This window comes from Gymnoscopelus braueri, assembly GCF_963280865.1.
Source record: "Gymnoscopelus braueri genome assembly, chromosome: 5".
In the NCBI taxonomy this organism is placed as follows: domain Eukaryota; kingdom Metazoa; phylum Chordata; class Actinopteri; order Myctophiformes; family Myctophidae; genus Gymnoscopelus; species Gymnoscopelus braueri.
The window spans coordinates 27,212,519-27,226,177 of record NC_137606.1 but is presented as its reverse complement, the minus strand read 5'-3'; the positions used below and the strand labels follow the sequence as shown (position 1 = coordinate 27,226,177).

Sequence of the window (13,659 nt, the reverse complement as noted above, 5' to 3'; positions counted from 1 at the left end):
ACAGAATGAGTTCTGTGTGTTGTTTACATGTGCCATGCATGTAACAAACGGTCTATTTACAATCTACATGAGTGGTATTCACCATGTGTACTGACTATTGTACTGTAAATGCTACTTATTTTTTTTATACTCATTATACTATATCTATTGCATTTTTTAAAACTGTGTGTGTGTGTGTGTGTTAGCCTGGTAAACCCTCCCTCCGGAAATCTCAATTCTATTTGACTCCTGAAATGAAATGGAATTGAGATTTCCGGAGGGAGGGTTTACCAGGCTATGTGTGTGTGTGTGTGTGTGTGTGTGTGTGTGTGTGTGTGTGTGTGTGTGTGTGTGTGTGTGTGTGTGTGTGTGTGTGTGTGTGTGTGTGTGTGTGTGTGTGTGTGTGTGTGTGTGTGTGTGACATGTGTGTATTCAGCATGTACTTGGCATTGTAAATACCTGTTACTCACGTCTTGTCACATCATGCCAGTCGGGCACTGCCAGGGTAGGTGTGTACTCCTGTGATTCTTTATTATATTGTTTGACGTGTCACGTGTTATCGTCTTTGTTAAAGCTGGCCTACTGGTCCTCATAGAAAATACTATTGAATACCTCAGTATACTTGCAATCTGTTGTTTGGAACAGGATCTGTTACATTGAACAAATACATTCTTTCAAGTATAGGCTTACTGTGACACCTTTAAATGAAGAATATTTGATATAAACTAAAACACAAACATTATAATACAGTAAGATGATTATTATTTTAATAAGGACCACTGAAGGGCAACTTGTTGACTTGTTTCGCACTTGAGCTCTGTGACACTCATCTGTTATTACTGAAGAAATTATAAAATTGTGAAATTATACTGTAAGGTGTAGCGGCTAGAAACCTTGACAGGAGTTTATTTCACACTGTTTCAAGAAATAAGTTTGCTTCAGATGTGGAATGTTAATAAACTAAAGATTCCAGCTGTGTGCTGTTGTCTCGTCAAGATTTGTTTGTTTTTAAAATAATTTTATACTGATTACACAGCATTAAGGGGATGATGAACTTTATTAGAATATTGGGTTTAATACAGTATACCTGGCCATCCAAACATTGTCGCTCATCTTGATCTGTTGTGTTGATATAATTTTATCCATGAAAAGCCAAGTGAAATAATGCTGGGTAGTTGTAAGATTGAAATAGAACGATTTTCTCAGCTAGTTGAAAATATTATGGTTTTAAAGCGATGTTGAACTTTATAGAAGGACGATGGGTTCTATACTGTAGCTACCTGGCCATGATATAAGTAGCATGTAAAAAATAAAGAATCTGTGCTCTGTTAGCAAGCAACGGGGAGATAACAATAAGAAAGTGAAGGCACACACATCATGGTGAAGACCCCAGCCACCCCAACCATGCATGGACTCTTTCAGTTGTTTCCACATCCTCAAGGGCTGGACCAGAAAGCTCCGGGCCAGTTTTTTCCGCCAGTGTGCGCGTGCGCACACGCATGCATGCATAGATGCACAAAATGTAACCCCTGCTGATTTCAAACCACTATGCTAATACTAAACAAAGGCTAACAGGGGTAGATTTTGTAGAGGGAAAAAAGGAGTGGACCATGTACATAGCCTTGGGGGACTCCGGTCAACTAAGTAGGGCTTAAGTGCAGAGTCCACGCTACAACTGTAATGAAGACAGTGGTGAACAATATAGTTATAGTGCTTTGTGTGGACAGCCCTTAATTATAGACGCCATTCTCATGAAAAGACAGCATGAAATAAAAAAAAACATCAAATAAACTACATTACATTACAGTCATTACACGCTTTTATCCAAAGCGATAATTCCATCATATTCCATTAAAAAAAATTCTTTGCTGATTATTTTACTGGGTGTTTGTGGGGTTTTTAGTGGCTGTCAGTCCGAACTGAATAACTGCAAGCTTGCATAATGTCTTGAGACAAGAACTTAAGTCTAGGATGTGCAGGACAAATACTATCTCCCACCATGCAACAACACATAGACATTGGACGCGGGCCTTTCCCTTTGGGCTCAACCTTCTTCCAGGAGAAGGTCTCTGGATTTAATTCCCACAGATCATTGAAGGTCTGGTTCGATTTTAAGCCACCAAATATGTACAACTCTCCATTGTAGGTAAAGGCTGAGTGACCACAGCGTTCTTCTGGAAGAAGCTGTACAGAAGGTGTGCTCAGCAAGAAGTTTGTCTCTGTGTCAAACACTCTGATCCCCCTGGTCCCCCCAGCTCTAAATATAAACATCTTTGTCCCGATGATGGTGGCAGAGTGCTCTGAAACAGGTGGTGTTAGAGTGCCTCTGGTGTTAATTAAAGCCCAGATCATTGTGGTGGTGTCCAACTTGTACAGTATATCTCATTATTGCATCCAGTCCCCGGGATGTATCCTCCATAGAAATACATGACCTTACCCAAGACACAGGCTGAGTGGCCGGTCATCCACTCTGGACTTCAATCTGATCACTGTTGTTCATATTACTGTCGCCCCCGCCAAAGGAGTACAGCTTGTGTCCATCGGCAACAGCATGACTGTATTTATTTGGAGACTTCTTCGATATGAACGGTCCAGTAAAACATTTCACACACCTGCAGCTCAAAGTGGATTAATGGAGTATTTCTGTGTAATAGAATGGAGTTCTATGTTCAGCACTGTGTATTCAACTGGATTAATGCAGTCTTTCTGTGTAACAGAATGGAGCTCTATGTGAGCAACCTCTTATATTGGCAGACTGTAAATTGTCAGGTTAAACAGCAGACTGTCTGTTGTTTAAGTAACAATTAATTTAACATATAGTAGTGGTACAATCATCCCTGTAAGAACACTTTCTTGATTTGTCATGTAAACACACACATGGAAAGGATTATGTCCACCTTGAGATGGTGGCTAGATCTATCTACTTTTTAATCAGCCTGATCTCCAGAGATCTCCGTAACATTGCACGGATCCAGTGCACTTCATTCCGTGGATAGTCGCCTAAAAACCCCGAAGTTGCGTGCATATGTACGGCGAGTCCCACGGTGGGCGTAACCAGTCGCGACCCGGAAAAACCCGGAAGCAGAGCAGTCCCCACAACAAAATTTACGATTCTGTGCCTATCGGTACATAACTCAAACGGCGCTGAGTAGGCACAGGCGAACGTCACACCGTTCAGGACGGCAACTCGGTCGCCTTAGCTCCCTCGGTGGTCCTTCACGGGGTGACAGTTCGCCTGTGACTGCGCGCCTCCGTCATGGTTTAGTCACAATGGGGGAGATGCGAGGCGGCTATGCACGGAATTTCGGGTTTTTCCGTGTCTATTCACGGAATTTCAAAAACGTTCAAAGAGAACGTTTCCTCTGGAGATCGGGTTGTTTTAATATTTAAGTTTGCCCACCCTTCCTCTCATCTCTCTTTCCTTCCCTTATGTGATGCATCACTTCCTTGTTTTTGTTTTTTTGGACCAATATGCTCTCACACTGAGAGAGAACCATCCTCCCAACACAATACAGGTGTGTAAGCTAGTACTGCTGACAATGACCCTGATGAGGACTGAGTCAAAATGCTTCGGTCATTTCAAATACATATAGGGTTAGGGTTATCTTTGTGAATAACCAATTGAATGAGCAATTGAATTTGCTATGCCCAACCCTCTCTTTTCCAAATTGCCATATGTACAGAACATATGATATACGATATGATATATCACTTATGATATATCAGTGGAAACAAAATGAGATATTACATAAAATAAGTAAAGTGCAATTTAGTAATTATTTCTGTTAACTTTTACATGAAGAGATACTTGCATCTGTTTTATATACTGTATTATTGGCGGATTTGTGAGATTTGCTATACTGTTACCTGAACAGAAAAACAAAACGAATCATCAGCCTTTTGATGTATTATGTTATCATTGAAAACTGATGCAACTTTCCTTCCAAAGAGCATACTGGGTAGGAGTTTGGCTTGATAATTCAACCCAAGTTCAACTGTAAGTTCCAAAAGAAGGCAGGTACTTATTATTTTTGAGTGACCTGAAAATATGATATGTGGGGAGTGTTTGAGGGACAACTCAGAAATGATCATGTGAGAGGACAGGAGGGCTCTCAGTCTGTTTTGAGTGCACGTCATAACTATGACAATGTAAGTACGGTGTCCGTAATCCTCTTCACGGTTTTATACATTTTGACAAAAGAGCGAGGGCAACACTGATACTCTGATTTGACCCTAATCAGTGAAAATGTCTTCCCTTCCCAGGTGGCTCACCTGACAAGATCAGGTTACAATGTCCTTCACCCATTTCCCTAAACTTGAACATAGAAGATGATCTGTTTTTGGAAATGTGTGTTTTGACTCACACAAGCACTGACACAAATACTGAATCATTGAGTATTCATGTTTTAAGAATTACAATTCTGTGATAATTATTATCACAGAATTTTGATTAAATAAAACATTGACCCATGTGTTCTGTAATGTATAGACTTTAACATTTTTAGTGGGCTTGAACAATCCTCATATTAATGAATGAATGAATGAATGAATGAATGAATGGATGAATGGATGAATGGATGAATGGATGAATTTATTTATTTATTTATTTATTTATTTATTTATTTATTTATTTATTTATTTATTTATTTATTTATTTATTTATTTATTTATTTATTTATTTATTTATTTATTTATTTATCTATTTATTTATTTTATTTATTATTGCTTATTAATTTATATCTCATGTTTCACAACACATACACATATTTAATTGGTCCTTAAATTACTTAAGATACGTCGTTAAAACTATTTACCATATATAAATTATATTCATTAAAAAGAACACCTGAATTGCGATGTGCTATGTGATCTTTTGCACTGATTAATCAAAGATTAGGGTCATCCAGTACACATTAAACCTATAAAAAGCTATATGGGGAAACAGGACCTCCTTTTGCATTGTGTTCGTAGTCCCTGTAGACAATGAACCTTACACTTTCTTACTTTATTAAGTTTCATATTAGTATGTAAAGGAGTTCATTTCACACACAATGTCACAAAGCCACTTTGACATTGTTTAGCCGTGTAACTTTGAAGGTGACTGTGTTGGGTTTCAACATTTGCCTCAAGGAAAGTACCATGGTACCTCAACCACAAAGGTGAATTGTTTGAGCAAACTGAGGCAGCTCCACCAAAGTGGCATTGACCCTGTTTCCATCCAATCCTAAAACAGCATTGCATCTTTACAGCTGTTCTGCTTGCCATATATAAGACAGACCACTGCGGTCACACCTCAACACAACTGAGAGACTGAAGAGGTAAGAGACAACCATCTGACTGAGGTATCATATACAGTATAAGAGTTGACTAATAGCAGACTTTCATTGTTTGACAACATTGGATTATACAGCTTTGTTTTGGACTTTCAACATCTACGCACCTCACTGGATCTACAGATGTTTTGCTGTACACTGTTTTGGATTTTCAACCTCCGCTTGCTTGCTTATTTTTGTCTTTGCCTCAGCATTTCACATAGGCCATTTCGGTGAGATGGCTTTAGTCTGCTTCCTCATCCTGACCTCCTTGTGGATTGCGGGCCGAGAGGCCCTTACACCAAATGATTGCGGAAGGTTTTCTAGAAAACCAGGTAAAGGATTAACATTTATTCTCATTCTCAACACATTTTGAAGACTGACTTACAATATAACAACTTCGGTCATATTCTATTAATTGTAAAGTCCACTTTAATGTCATCATCTACAATACTATTACTACTACTACTACTACTACTACTACTAGTAATAATAATAATAATAAATGCATATATATATGTATGTACTGTGTATACATATATACATATATATATATATATACATATATACATATATACATACAGTACATACATACATACATACATACATACATACATACATACATACATACATACATACATACATACATACATACATACATACATACATACATACATACATACATACATACATACATACATACATACATACATACATACATACATACATACATACACACATATGTACACTATATATACATGTATTATTATTATTATTATTGTTATTAGGGTTAGGGTTAGTTATTAATATAAGTATTATACAATATAATACTCACTCTCAGCATTTCATTGAAATTAACTCACCTGAAAGTCTCGCTTCCTGAGAGTTATCTTGCATAGCAAATGATCAAGCATGAATGCATTCCCATTGCTCAGTAACATTATTGTCTGATCCTCTTCAGAATATACTGATATATCAGTGACCTGTGGGACCAACGACATTGAACTGGCCATCCTAATCTGCCCAGCTGTCTACACTGGATACAATGAGAGCTTGCTGGTGCTGAACCACATGAATGATGTGGGCTGCAAGGGAACACTGGACACTTCAGTGGCTCCTCCGGTGCTGAGATTTCGCTTCCCCATCAGAGAAGGAAATGCCTGTGGCAGTGCGTTCTTGGTAAGTCTGAATTTCTATTCTTGGGACAGTTGTCTTATTGCAATGTTGGGTTACTTTGTTAGATGGCCGTAGATTGGCAGTTTCCAGCAAGGAGATTTGGTGTAGAGGGGAAAAAGGTGTGGACCAAGTATAGAGCCCTGAGGGATCCCGGTCAACAAAGTATAGGCTATAGGGTTTAAGCAGTGGTGGACAGTAACAGAGTAAAGTACAGATTCTGAGTATCTGTTTTAGCTTTTCTCCTTCCCTAATATTGCATTTTAGGGAAGGCCACATTTCTGCTGTCACACTACCCCCCTCCACTCACCTCTTTGTTACATGTTGTATGGGTGTATAGGAGTAAAATAATTAGGTTCTGGCTCATTTCTATGTTTTTAGGTGTTTCTGCAGGCTTTGTATAACGTAGTAGTTATACAAGCAAGCACATCAGTGCAGTGCAGGTGGTTTCAGAGAGTTACTTACAAGGTCCTATAAATGAATTGTGAAAACATTACAGCAATTCATTGATATAACATTTTGAAATGTACTTCTACTTTTACTTGTACTTTAAGTATTTTTAAAAGCATGTACTTTTACTTTTACTTGTACTTTTAAGTATTTTTAAAAGCTGTACTTTTGAATACTTAAGTATATTTAAAAGCAAAAAAAAGATTACTCTTACTTGAGTAACATTTTGACAGAGCTACTTTTACTTGTAGTGGAGTAAATTTGACCAGGAGTATCTGTACTCTTACTCAAGTACTGGGGTTGAGTAGGCCTACTTGAATGTGTACTGTACTGAATTGTACTGTTGTTAAGCAGGTACAATGCACATAACTGCACATAGTGTCCACTTGGTGTCAGTCTGATATTCCAGAAGTACATTAACTATCTCTTGTCATTCTCTCAGACCACAAGTTCAGCAGGGTGGGGAGTATTCTCAGACTTCTCCAACATCCAGTCCGTCAATGTGAGTGGAGTGGTCAGGTCTTATGATCCTACCCTTGGAAAGATCACCTACAATGCAGAGCTCAAGTACTTTTACTCTTGTGCCTACCCACTCGAGTATCTCATTAACAACACCCAGGTGGATGTGTAAGTGTTTGCTTTTTTTTTTGCCTTCATGCATGAGATAGAGGGATTGCATATTATGCGTTAAGCATGCATACCGTAAATGCCTATCATACTTCCTCAGCATATTTTACTCACCTATTGGGTACAGGATATTCATAATGGATTGAATGGCTTGGTTTAGTGTTGAGATGGATGCATCAGTGTTTTGCTTGATTCATACTTGGTTACGCGACACAGGCACACAGCTACGTATAAATCACTCTTATGTGTGCTGTGTATGGACCTTCGCTCACTGTTGCTTCTCCATTCCCTCTCAGGTCAGCCTCCTCCATTGCTTTGAAAGACAACAATGGGAGCTTCATCAGTACTCTGAGCATGGCCTTGTTCCGGGTGAGAAAACACATTCACGGTAGCGCTATCTCAAATGTTGCACTGACACACACATTTCTGAGCTGCACAAATTGGCAAATGCCAATGAAGCACCATAAGCACCATGAAGAGGAACGGTGCACATGCTCACATCTCCGATATTAGTTTCTATCTACTGTAAGCCTAGAAGTTTGAACATCCGCGAGGGCACTTCAATTACGTTTATATTCATTGCCATCCCTTCTTTGTTTGCCAGGATATGAATTATACTACGCCCCTCATAATACCACCTCGGGGTCTTGAACTGCGAACTAGAATCTACGTACAGGTGAAAGCCGCCAATCTGACATCCCAGTAAGAAACTATTATTTTATCACAGCTATATACATTTTCATAGGATGATTATGAAATTGATTTGTATGTACTTTGCATGCATGTCTTTATGTATATATGTATATGATTTGTATCTATGTCTGTATGAATGCATGTAGGCCTACTGTATGTACCGTAAACCGTATGTATAAATATTGTATGTATGCATGCATACACATGCTGGCATGTATATATGGACACACACACACACACACACACACACACACACACACACACACACACACACACACACACACACACACACACACACACACACACACACACACACACACACACATGCACTACTGCATAGATATATTAATAGATCATTATTTCAGCACATTATTGCCAATAATGTGTTGAAATAATGTATTGGTTACAGTGTCCGACTGAATAATTAGTGATAGACTTTGATTAGAGGACTCCACAGTCCACCTGTGACCTTGAGTCTCTGACTCGGTGCTGTGGACCTCACTTTTTCTGCACAGATACCATGTGCTGCTGGACCGGTGCTATGCTTCAGTCTCTCCTCAACCCAACAATTCTACTTTCTTCAATCTCTTTGTCTCGTAAGTCAAACAGCACCGTTGTACAATCACTGTCCTACGAAAGTAACTTATTTCCTCTCACTTGATCAAGGCTTGATGATGGTTTCTGCCCGATGGTCATCAGAATTCCACGTTTAATTCAAACACTTCCACATCTATACAGGGTTTCCACTTTTTGTGCAGTAAATTCACAGCCACCTCAAGTCGAGGGAGCCTTATTCTTAAATTCACCTCACTTATTTTCAATCATTAATACACTTTCTGTATCTATCTGTGTGATGTGCAAATGAGCACTTGTGAGGTTCGCCTTTTTCCAAAAGGTGCTCCATCGATCAGATGACCACCATGCTGGAGAATGGGGACAGCCAGAGGGCCCGCTTCTATTTCCCTGCATTCCGCTTCATTGAGCAGCAGAACCAAACGGTCTCCACCTACTACCTTCACTGCATCACCCGACTCTGCGAGCGCTCCACCTGTGACACCTTTAAGGTAAGCCGACACAGCACTCACAGAGAGCCGAAACCTTTCACACCAATAACACAGTCAAATCAGTGTTCATTTAACTCAGATTGTACAAATAAATGTCACTGAGGATTTTACTGTGAACCAATCTGTCTCTTTCTTTCTAATTCCACAGCAATGTCCCACCAACAGGAGGAGGAGAAGGAGGGATGCTGAGACCACTGTCATCCACGATGGTATCACTGAGCCATCTTTACTCACGGTACCCATTGCAACCCAGGCAGAGAACAGTATGTCTCCCATCAGTCGATCAGCATGTATACACATCTACATAAATCTACCTCTACATCTTCTATCTACTCTGTCTATGTCTGTCTCTCGTTTCTCACCACACTTTTTCTCACTTTCTCTAAATAAAAAGAATCAACCACTGTCATCCACGATGGTATCACTGAGCCATCTTTACTCATGGTACCCATTGCAACCCAGGCAGAGAACAGTATGTCGATCAGCATGTACACATCTACATAAATCTACCTCTACATCTTCTATCTATTCTGTCTATGTCTGTCTCTCGTTTCTCACCACACTTTTTCTCACTTTCTCTAAATAAAAAGAATCAAACATATTTCAAAATATTTTGCAATAATTCAAAACTAATCATGGCTACTGGCATTGAGTAATTCTCACATTTCTTTCTTCTAGCCAATGTCATCCTTGATAAGGGTAAGTCTATTTTGCATCAACTCAAAAGAGTATTGTTTTCTTTATTATTTAAACTTTTATCTCTGCCAGGCCGGATGGCCGAAGGCCGTAGACCATGTATGTTTTCGCTCCTGTCTGTTCGAACGCCCGTCAGTCCATGTGTGTGTCTGTGAGCAGCTAATCTCAGGAACCACTGGACTGATCGGCGTGAAACTCGGGGCGGCCATAGCTGAGTGGTTAGTGAGCCCGCCTAGGGAACCAGAGGCCCTGGTTGCCCCAGGTTCGATTCCAGGCTATCCCAGCATATGTGCCGATGATATGAAATTTGTCCCTGAGCAAGACTCTTAACCCCAATTGCTCACAGGTTCTCATTGGAAACAAGACCGCAAGGACTTTCATCAACGACCTGTTAAAAGGAATTATCCTTATCCTTATCCTTAAACTTTGCCCGCACACTTTCTGTAGGCCAAGATGTATCTATCAGGGTTTTCAGATTCCATTCCGATTGGCAACGATTGGCTTTCAAGGTCCTTCCCTATGCAATTTTTTATCACACATCAAGGGGCCTCTAAACAACACAGAGCCAAAGCAATTTCACTTCCATCCATTGGGGGCACCACAAATGCTACAAATGTCACCGTTAGTTACCTATGCTTTCACAAACGCGCGGTCTGTCGTACAAACTCTTTTCACCCGCATCTTCCTCGTGCCCTGACACAGGGTATCTGTGCAGAAAAAGACAACCCGGCCTGACCTGCACTCAGAGGAGCGCACTTTTCTTGTTTAGTCATGCATGTTTTTCCCCAAACAACAGTAGTATTATTAACTTAATTATTAATTAATGTATTGTCTTCACTATACATTGGGTGCTTTGTTGCCCTGTGTGTGTGATGTATCATTTTTGTTCTCATTCTCCTTTGTGTGCAGACGTGTCTGCTGCCCTGCATATTCGCACTGGTCAGGCGGTTGGCCTGGGGATCGCACTGGCTGTCCTCGGTGTGATAGGGCTGATTGCCATACTGTTGGCTGCAGGCTTCTATCGAAAGCTCAAGCGGCTAAGTTAGCATTAAGAAGATTATGAGTTTTGACAGGGCCACATTTCCATACTGGTGGAGGTATGAATGTATTTCTCTGAAATCAATGTATATGTTTTCTTTTGGGTTTTCATTGGTTCTCATTTTTGGACAGCTGAACCTTTTCAGCGCTTGAACATGAAGTTTGAATATTCCACTTTTGAAATGCCTGATCTAGAAAAATAAGAAAAGAAAGAAAGAAAGAAAGAACATTACAAATTCAGACACGATAGTCAAGGAAGGAGACCAAAAGATGGCTACATGTTCTAAATGACCTGCTTTCATCTAAAAATAAGTTGGCTTGTCAGTGTGTGAGTATTTCAGGTGCTATGCTTTTCGCTTGTATATGTAGGCTAATAGAAAAAGCCTGCACTTCTGTGTATGAACCGTGAGCCCAGGTGAAGCAGACAGCAGACTACCATTAGCCTACCAACTATTGACTAAAAGTCCTAGATTTGCTTTTCTATTTTGAAGGACAGCATAGACTTTTGCTCAACCCAGCGCTTGCTTACTTGAATGTTACTGTACATTTTTTTGTTTTGTTGTTGTATGTTGTAGTAAGCATGTATAAGCAAATTCTAGCTGAACACTTGTGGGCCATTACCCAATATTCTGTACCTCGCATAAGGCACAAAGATGTACAAACCAAAATTCAAACATAATAACCATATGTCAAGAAGAAAAGTGGGTACATTTGTTTATTTATTTGCAGAAAGCATCCCAAGCATATTGCATGGTCTGCTCATGTGACTTGACTTGAAGTTGAACCAATGTATCCAAGTCTGAGATTAACACATTCTGACTTTTAAGAACACTCAGGGGTATTTTCATGACATTAAACATTATTTGCAATAATGTATAATTCTACTATGTGGCAATTAACTGTTATGAGAAAGAAATTGTATATTTGTCAAGAATGAATGGATGGTTTATTTTCATGTCTGCATGCATTATCATTATTAAAACTTGCAGGCTATGGATGGAATAAGTTATGTCTATTCATATCTATTCTATTCATCAATAGAAATTCACCTGTGATATACACTACCTAACTCCATAATATCAATATTCAGACTATCCCACTTTATGCATTACACATTTCACAAGTGCAAATATTACAAATTAGATGTTTCCTATAAGAGGAATTATGTTGGTTTTGACTCCTTTCATTAATTGAATGGATATTGATTAAAATGAAATTTAATTTAAAAAAATCAGCAAATTGAACAGAGGTGGCTGAACATTTATTACTATTCTTACAGGAGGAATATAGACTACCTGCATGAAAAAAATAAAGAAAAGAAAGAAGAACTGAAATGAAATGGTCCATGAAAGTGATGTTTTTTGGACTCTCCACTAGAGGGTACCTAATCACCATTTTCAATTATGGTTCTTTAACTTTTTAGGCCTTGAAAGTAACTGTCCATAATGCCACTAAAAAGCTTGGTGTATGGAAATGTTCATGATGACTGCATCATATAAATTTCCAAACACCAATCTGTCTGCAAAGATTATCAAAATAAGTGATTGACATCACAAACAAGGGAATAAATCAGAAATATATTTGGTTGTATTGCTACCCTTCCAATTAGGACCTTCATAATGGTACAGCAGATGGTAAATACATTCACACATTCATACACACATTCGCACCCATGGTGGAGACACCTAACCGGACACCTTCCGGTTAGCAGATGGCCACACTACCTCCAGAAACACGGACCCCACCCTAATAATCTTTTTACAAAATATATTCTCTGTACATTTAGTTTAACTTTCCGAAGAGTAAGACAACACGATTTCAAGATTCAATATTCTTTATTATTGCATCCCATTATACAAGTATAAGAGAGTGAAATCATTGGGTTTAAGCTCCTCGACATTGGAGCCCATCCCCACCACCTGGTGTCGACCTGACTGGAAGTCCATGGATCCAGCCTCACAGGCTGCTGGCGTTGATTCCCAAGTCCCGGAGCCTGGTGTCGAGTCTGGAGGGGACTATGGTGATGAATACTGAACTGTGTATGAACAGCAGCATCCTCATATAAGAGTTCCTCTTCTCCAGGTGGGTGAGGGTGGTGTCGAGTGTTGTGGCTATGACATCATCCATGGATCTCTGTTTCATTGGTAAGCAAATTGGGGAGGGTCCAGGGTGGGTGGTAACATGCTACAGATTAGTCAAGGAAAGCAATGCTTCATTTTATTTCATTGTGCATCAGTGTTGCGTGCTGAAAATAGCAGATCTACGACCTGATGGATGCATTCTGCATGACCCAAAGGGAAGTGACATGTTTTCCCTAAACCAAGAAAAGGAGAGGCAATTTCCCCAGCTAAGTTGAAAAACAAATCATTACTTCCTGCCTATCCAATTAAATAGGCAAGACCATGCTAGCTCTGTGTCAAAACGACCTTCTTTAAAATATTAGGAATGAAATGAGATGAGCTCTCCATTATGGTTGGAGTATAATTGTATGTTAGATAAATCTCCCCCCTGTTTTATAAGGGTTCTCTCTAATTTAATTAAAACAACAAGGATGAGTGTGTGCTCTGATTCTCTCTAATGGTTTGGACATTAACCTTTAGATACAGATGGCGGGACCTCTAAAATGT

The 13,659-nt window shown here is 39.4% G+C and overlaps 1 protein-coding gene across 1 annotated transcript; it reads left to right on the top strand.

The window, feature by feature from the left end:
- Nucleotides 1-5,529: 5,529 nt before the first annotated feature.
- LOC308085842 (zona pellucida-like domain-containing protein 1) lies at nucleotides 5,530-11,040 on the top strand (the record flags this gene model as incomplete). Its single annotated transcript, XM_080429153.1, has 9 exons — nucleotides 5,530-5,626; nucleotides 6,253-6,470; nucleotides 7,357-7,541; nucleotides 7,838-7,910; nucleotides 8,146-8,243; nucleotides 8,750-8,830; nucleotides 9,130-9,298; nucleotides 9,447-9,561; nucleotides 10,904-11,040. 9 exons carry the CDS (start codon nucleotides 5,530-5,532, stop codon nucleotides 11,038-11,040), a joined length of 1,173 nt encoding a protein of 390 aa, XP_080285279.1.
- Nucleotides 11,041-13,659: the final 2,619 nt, after the last annotated feature.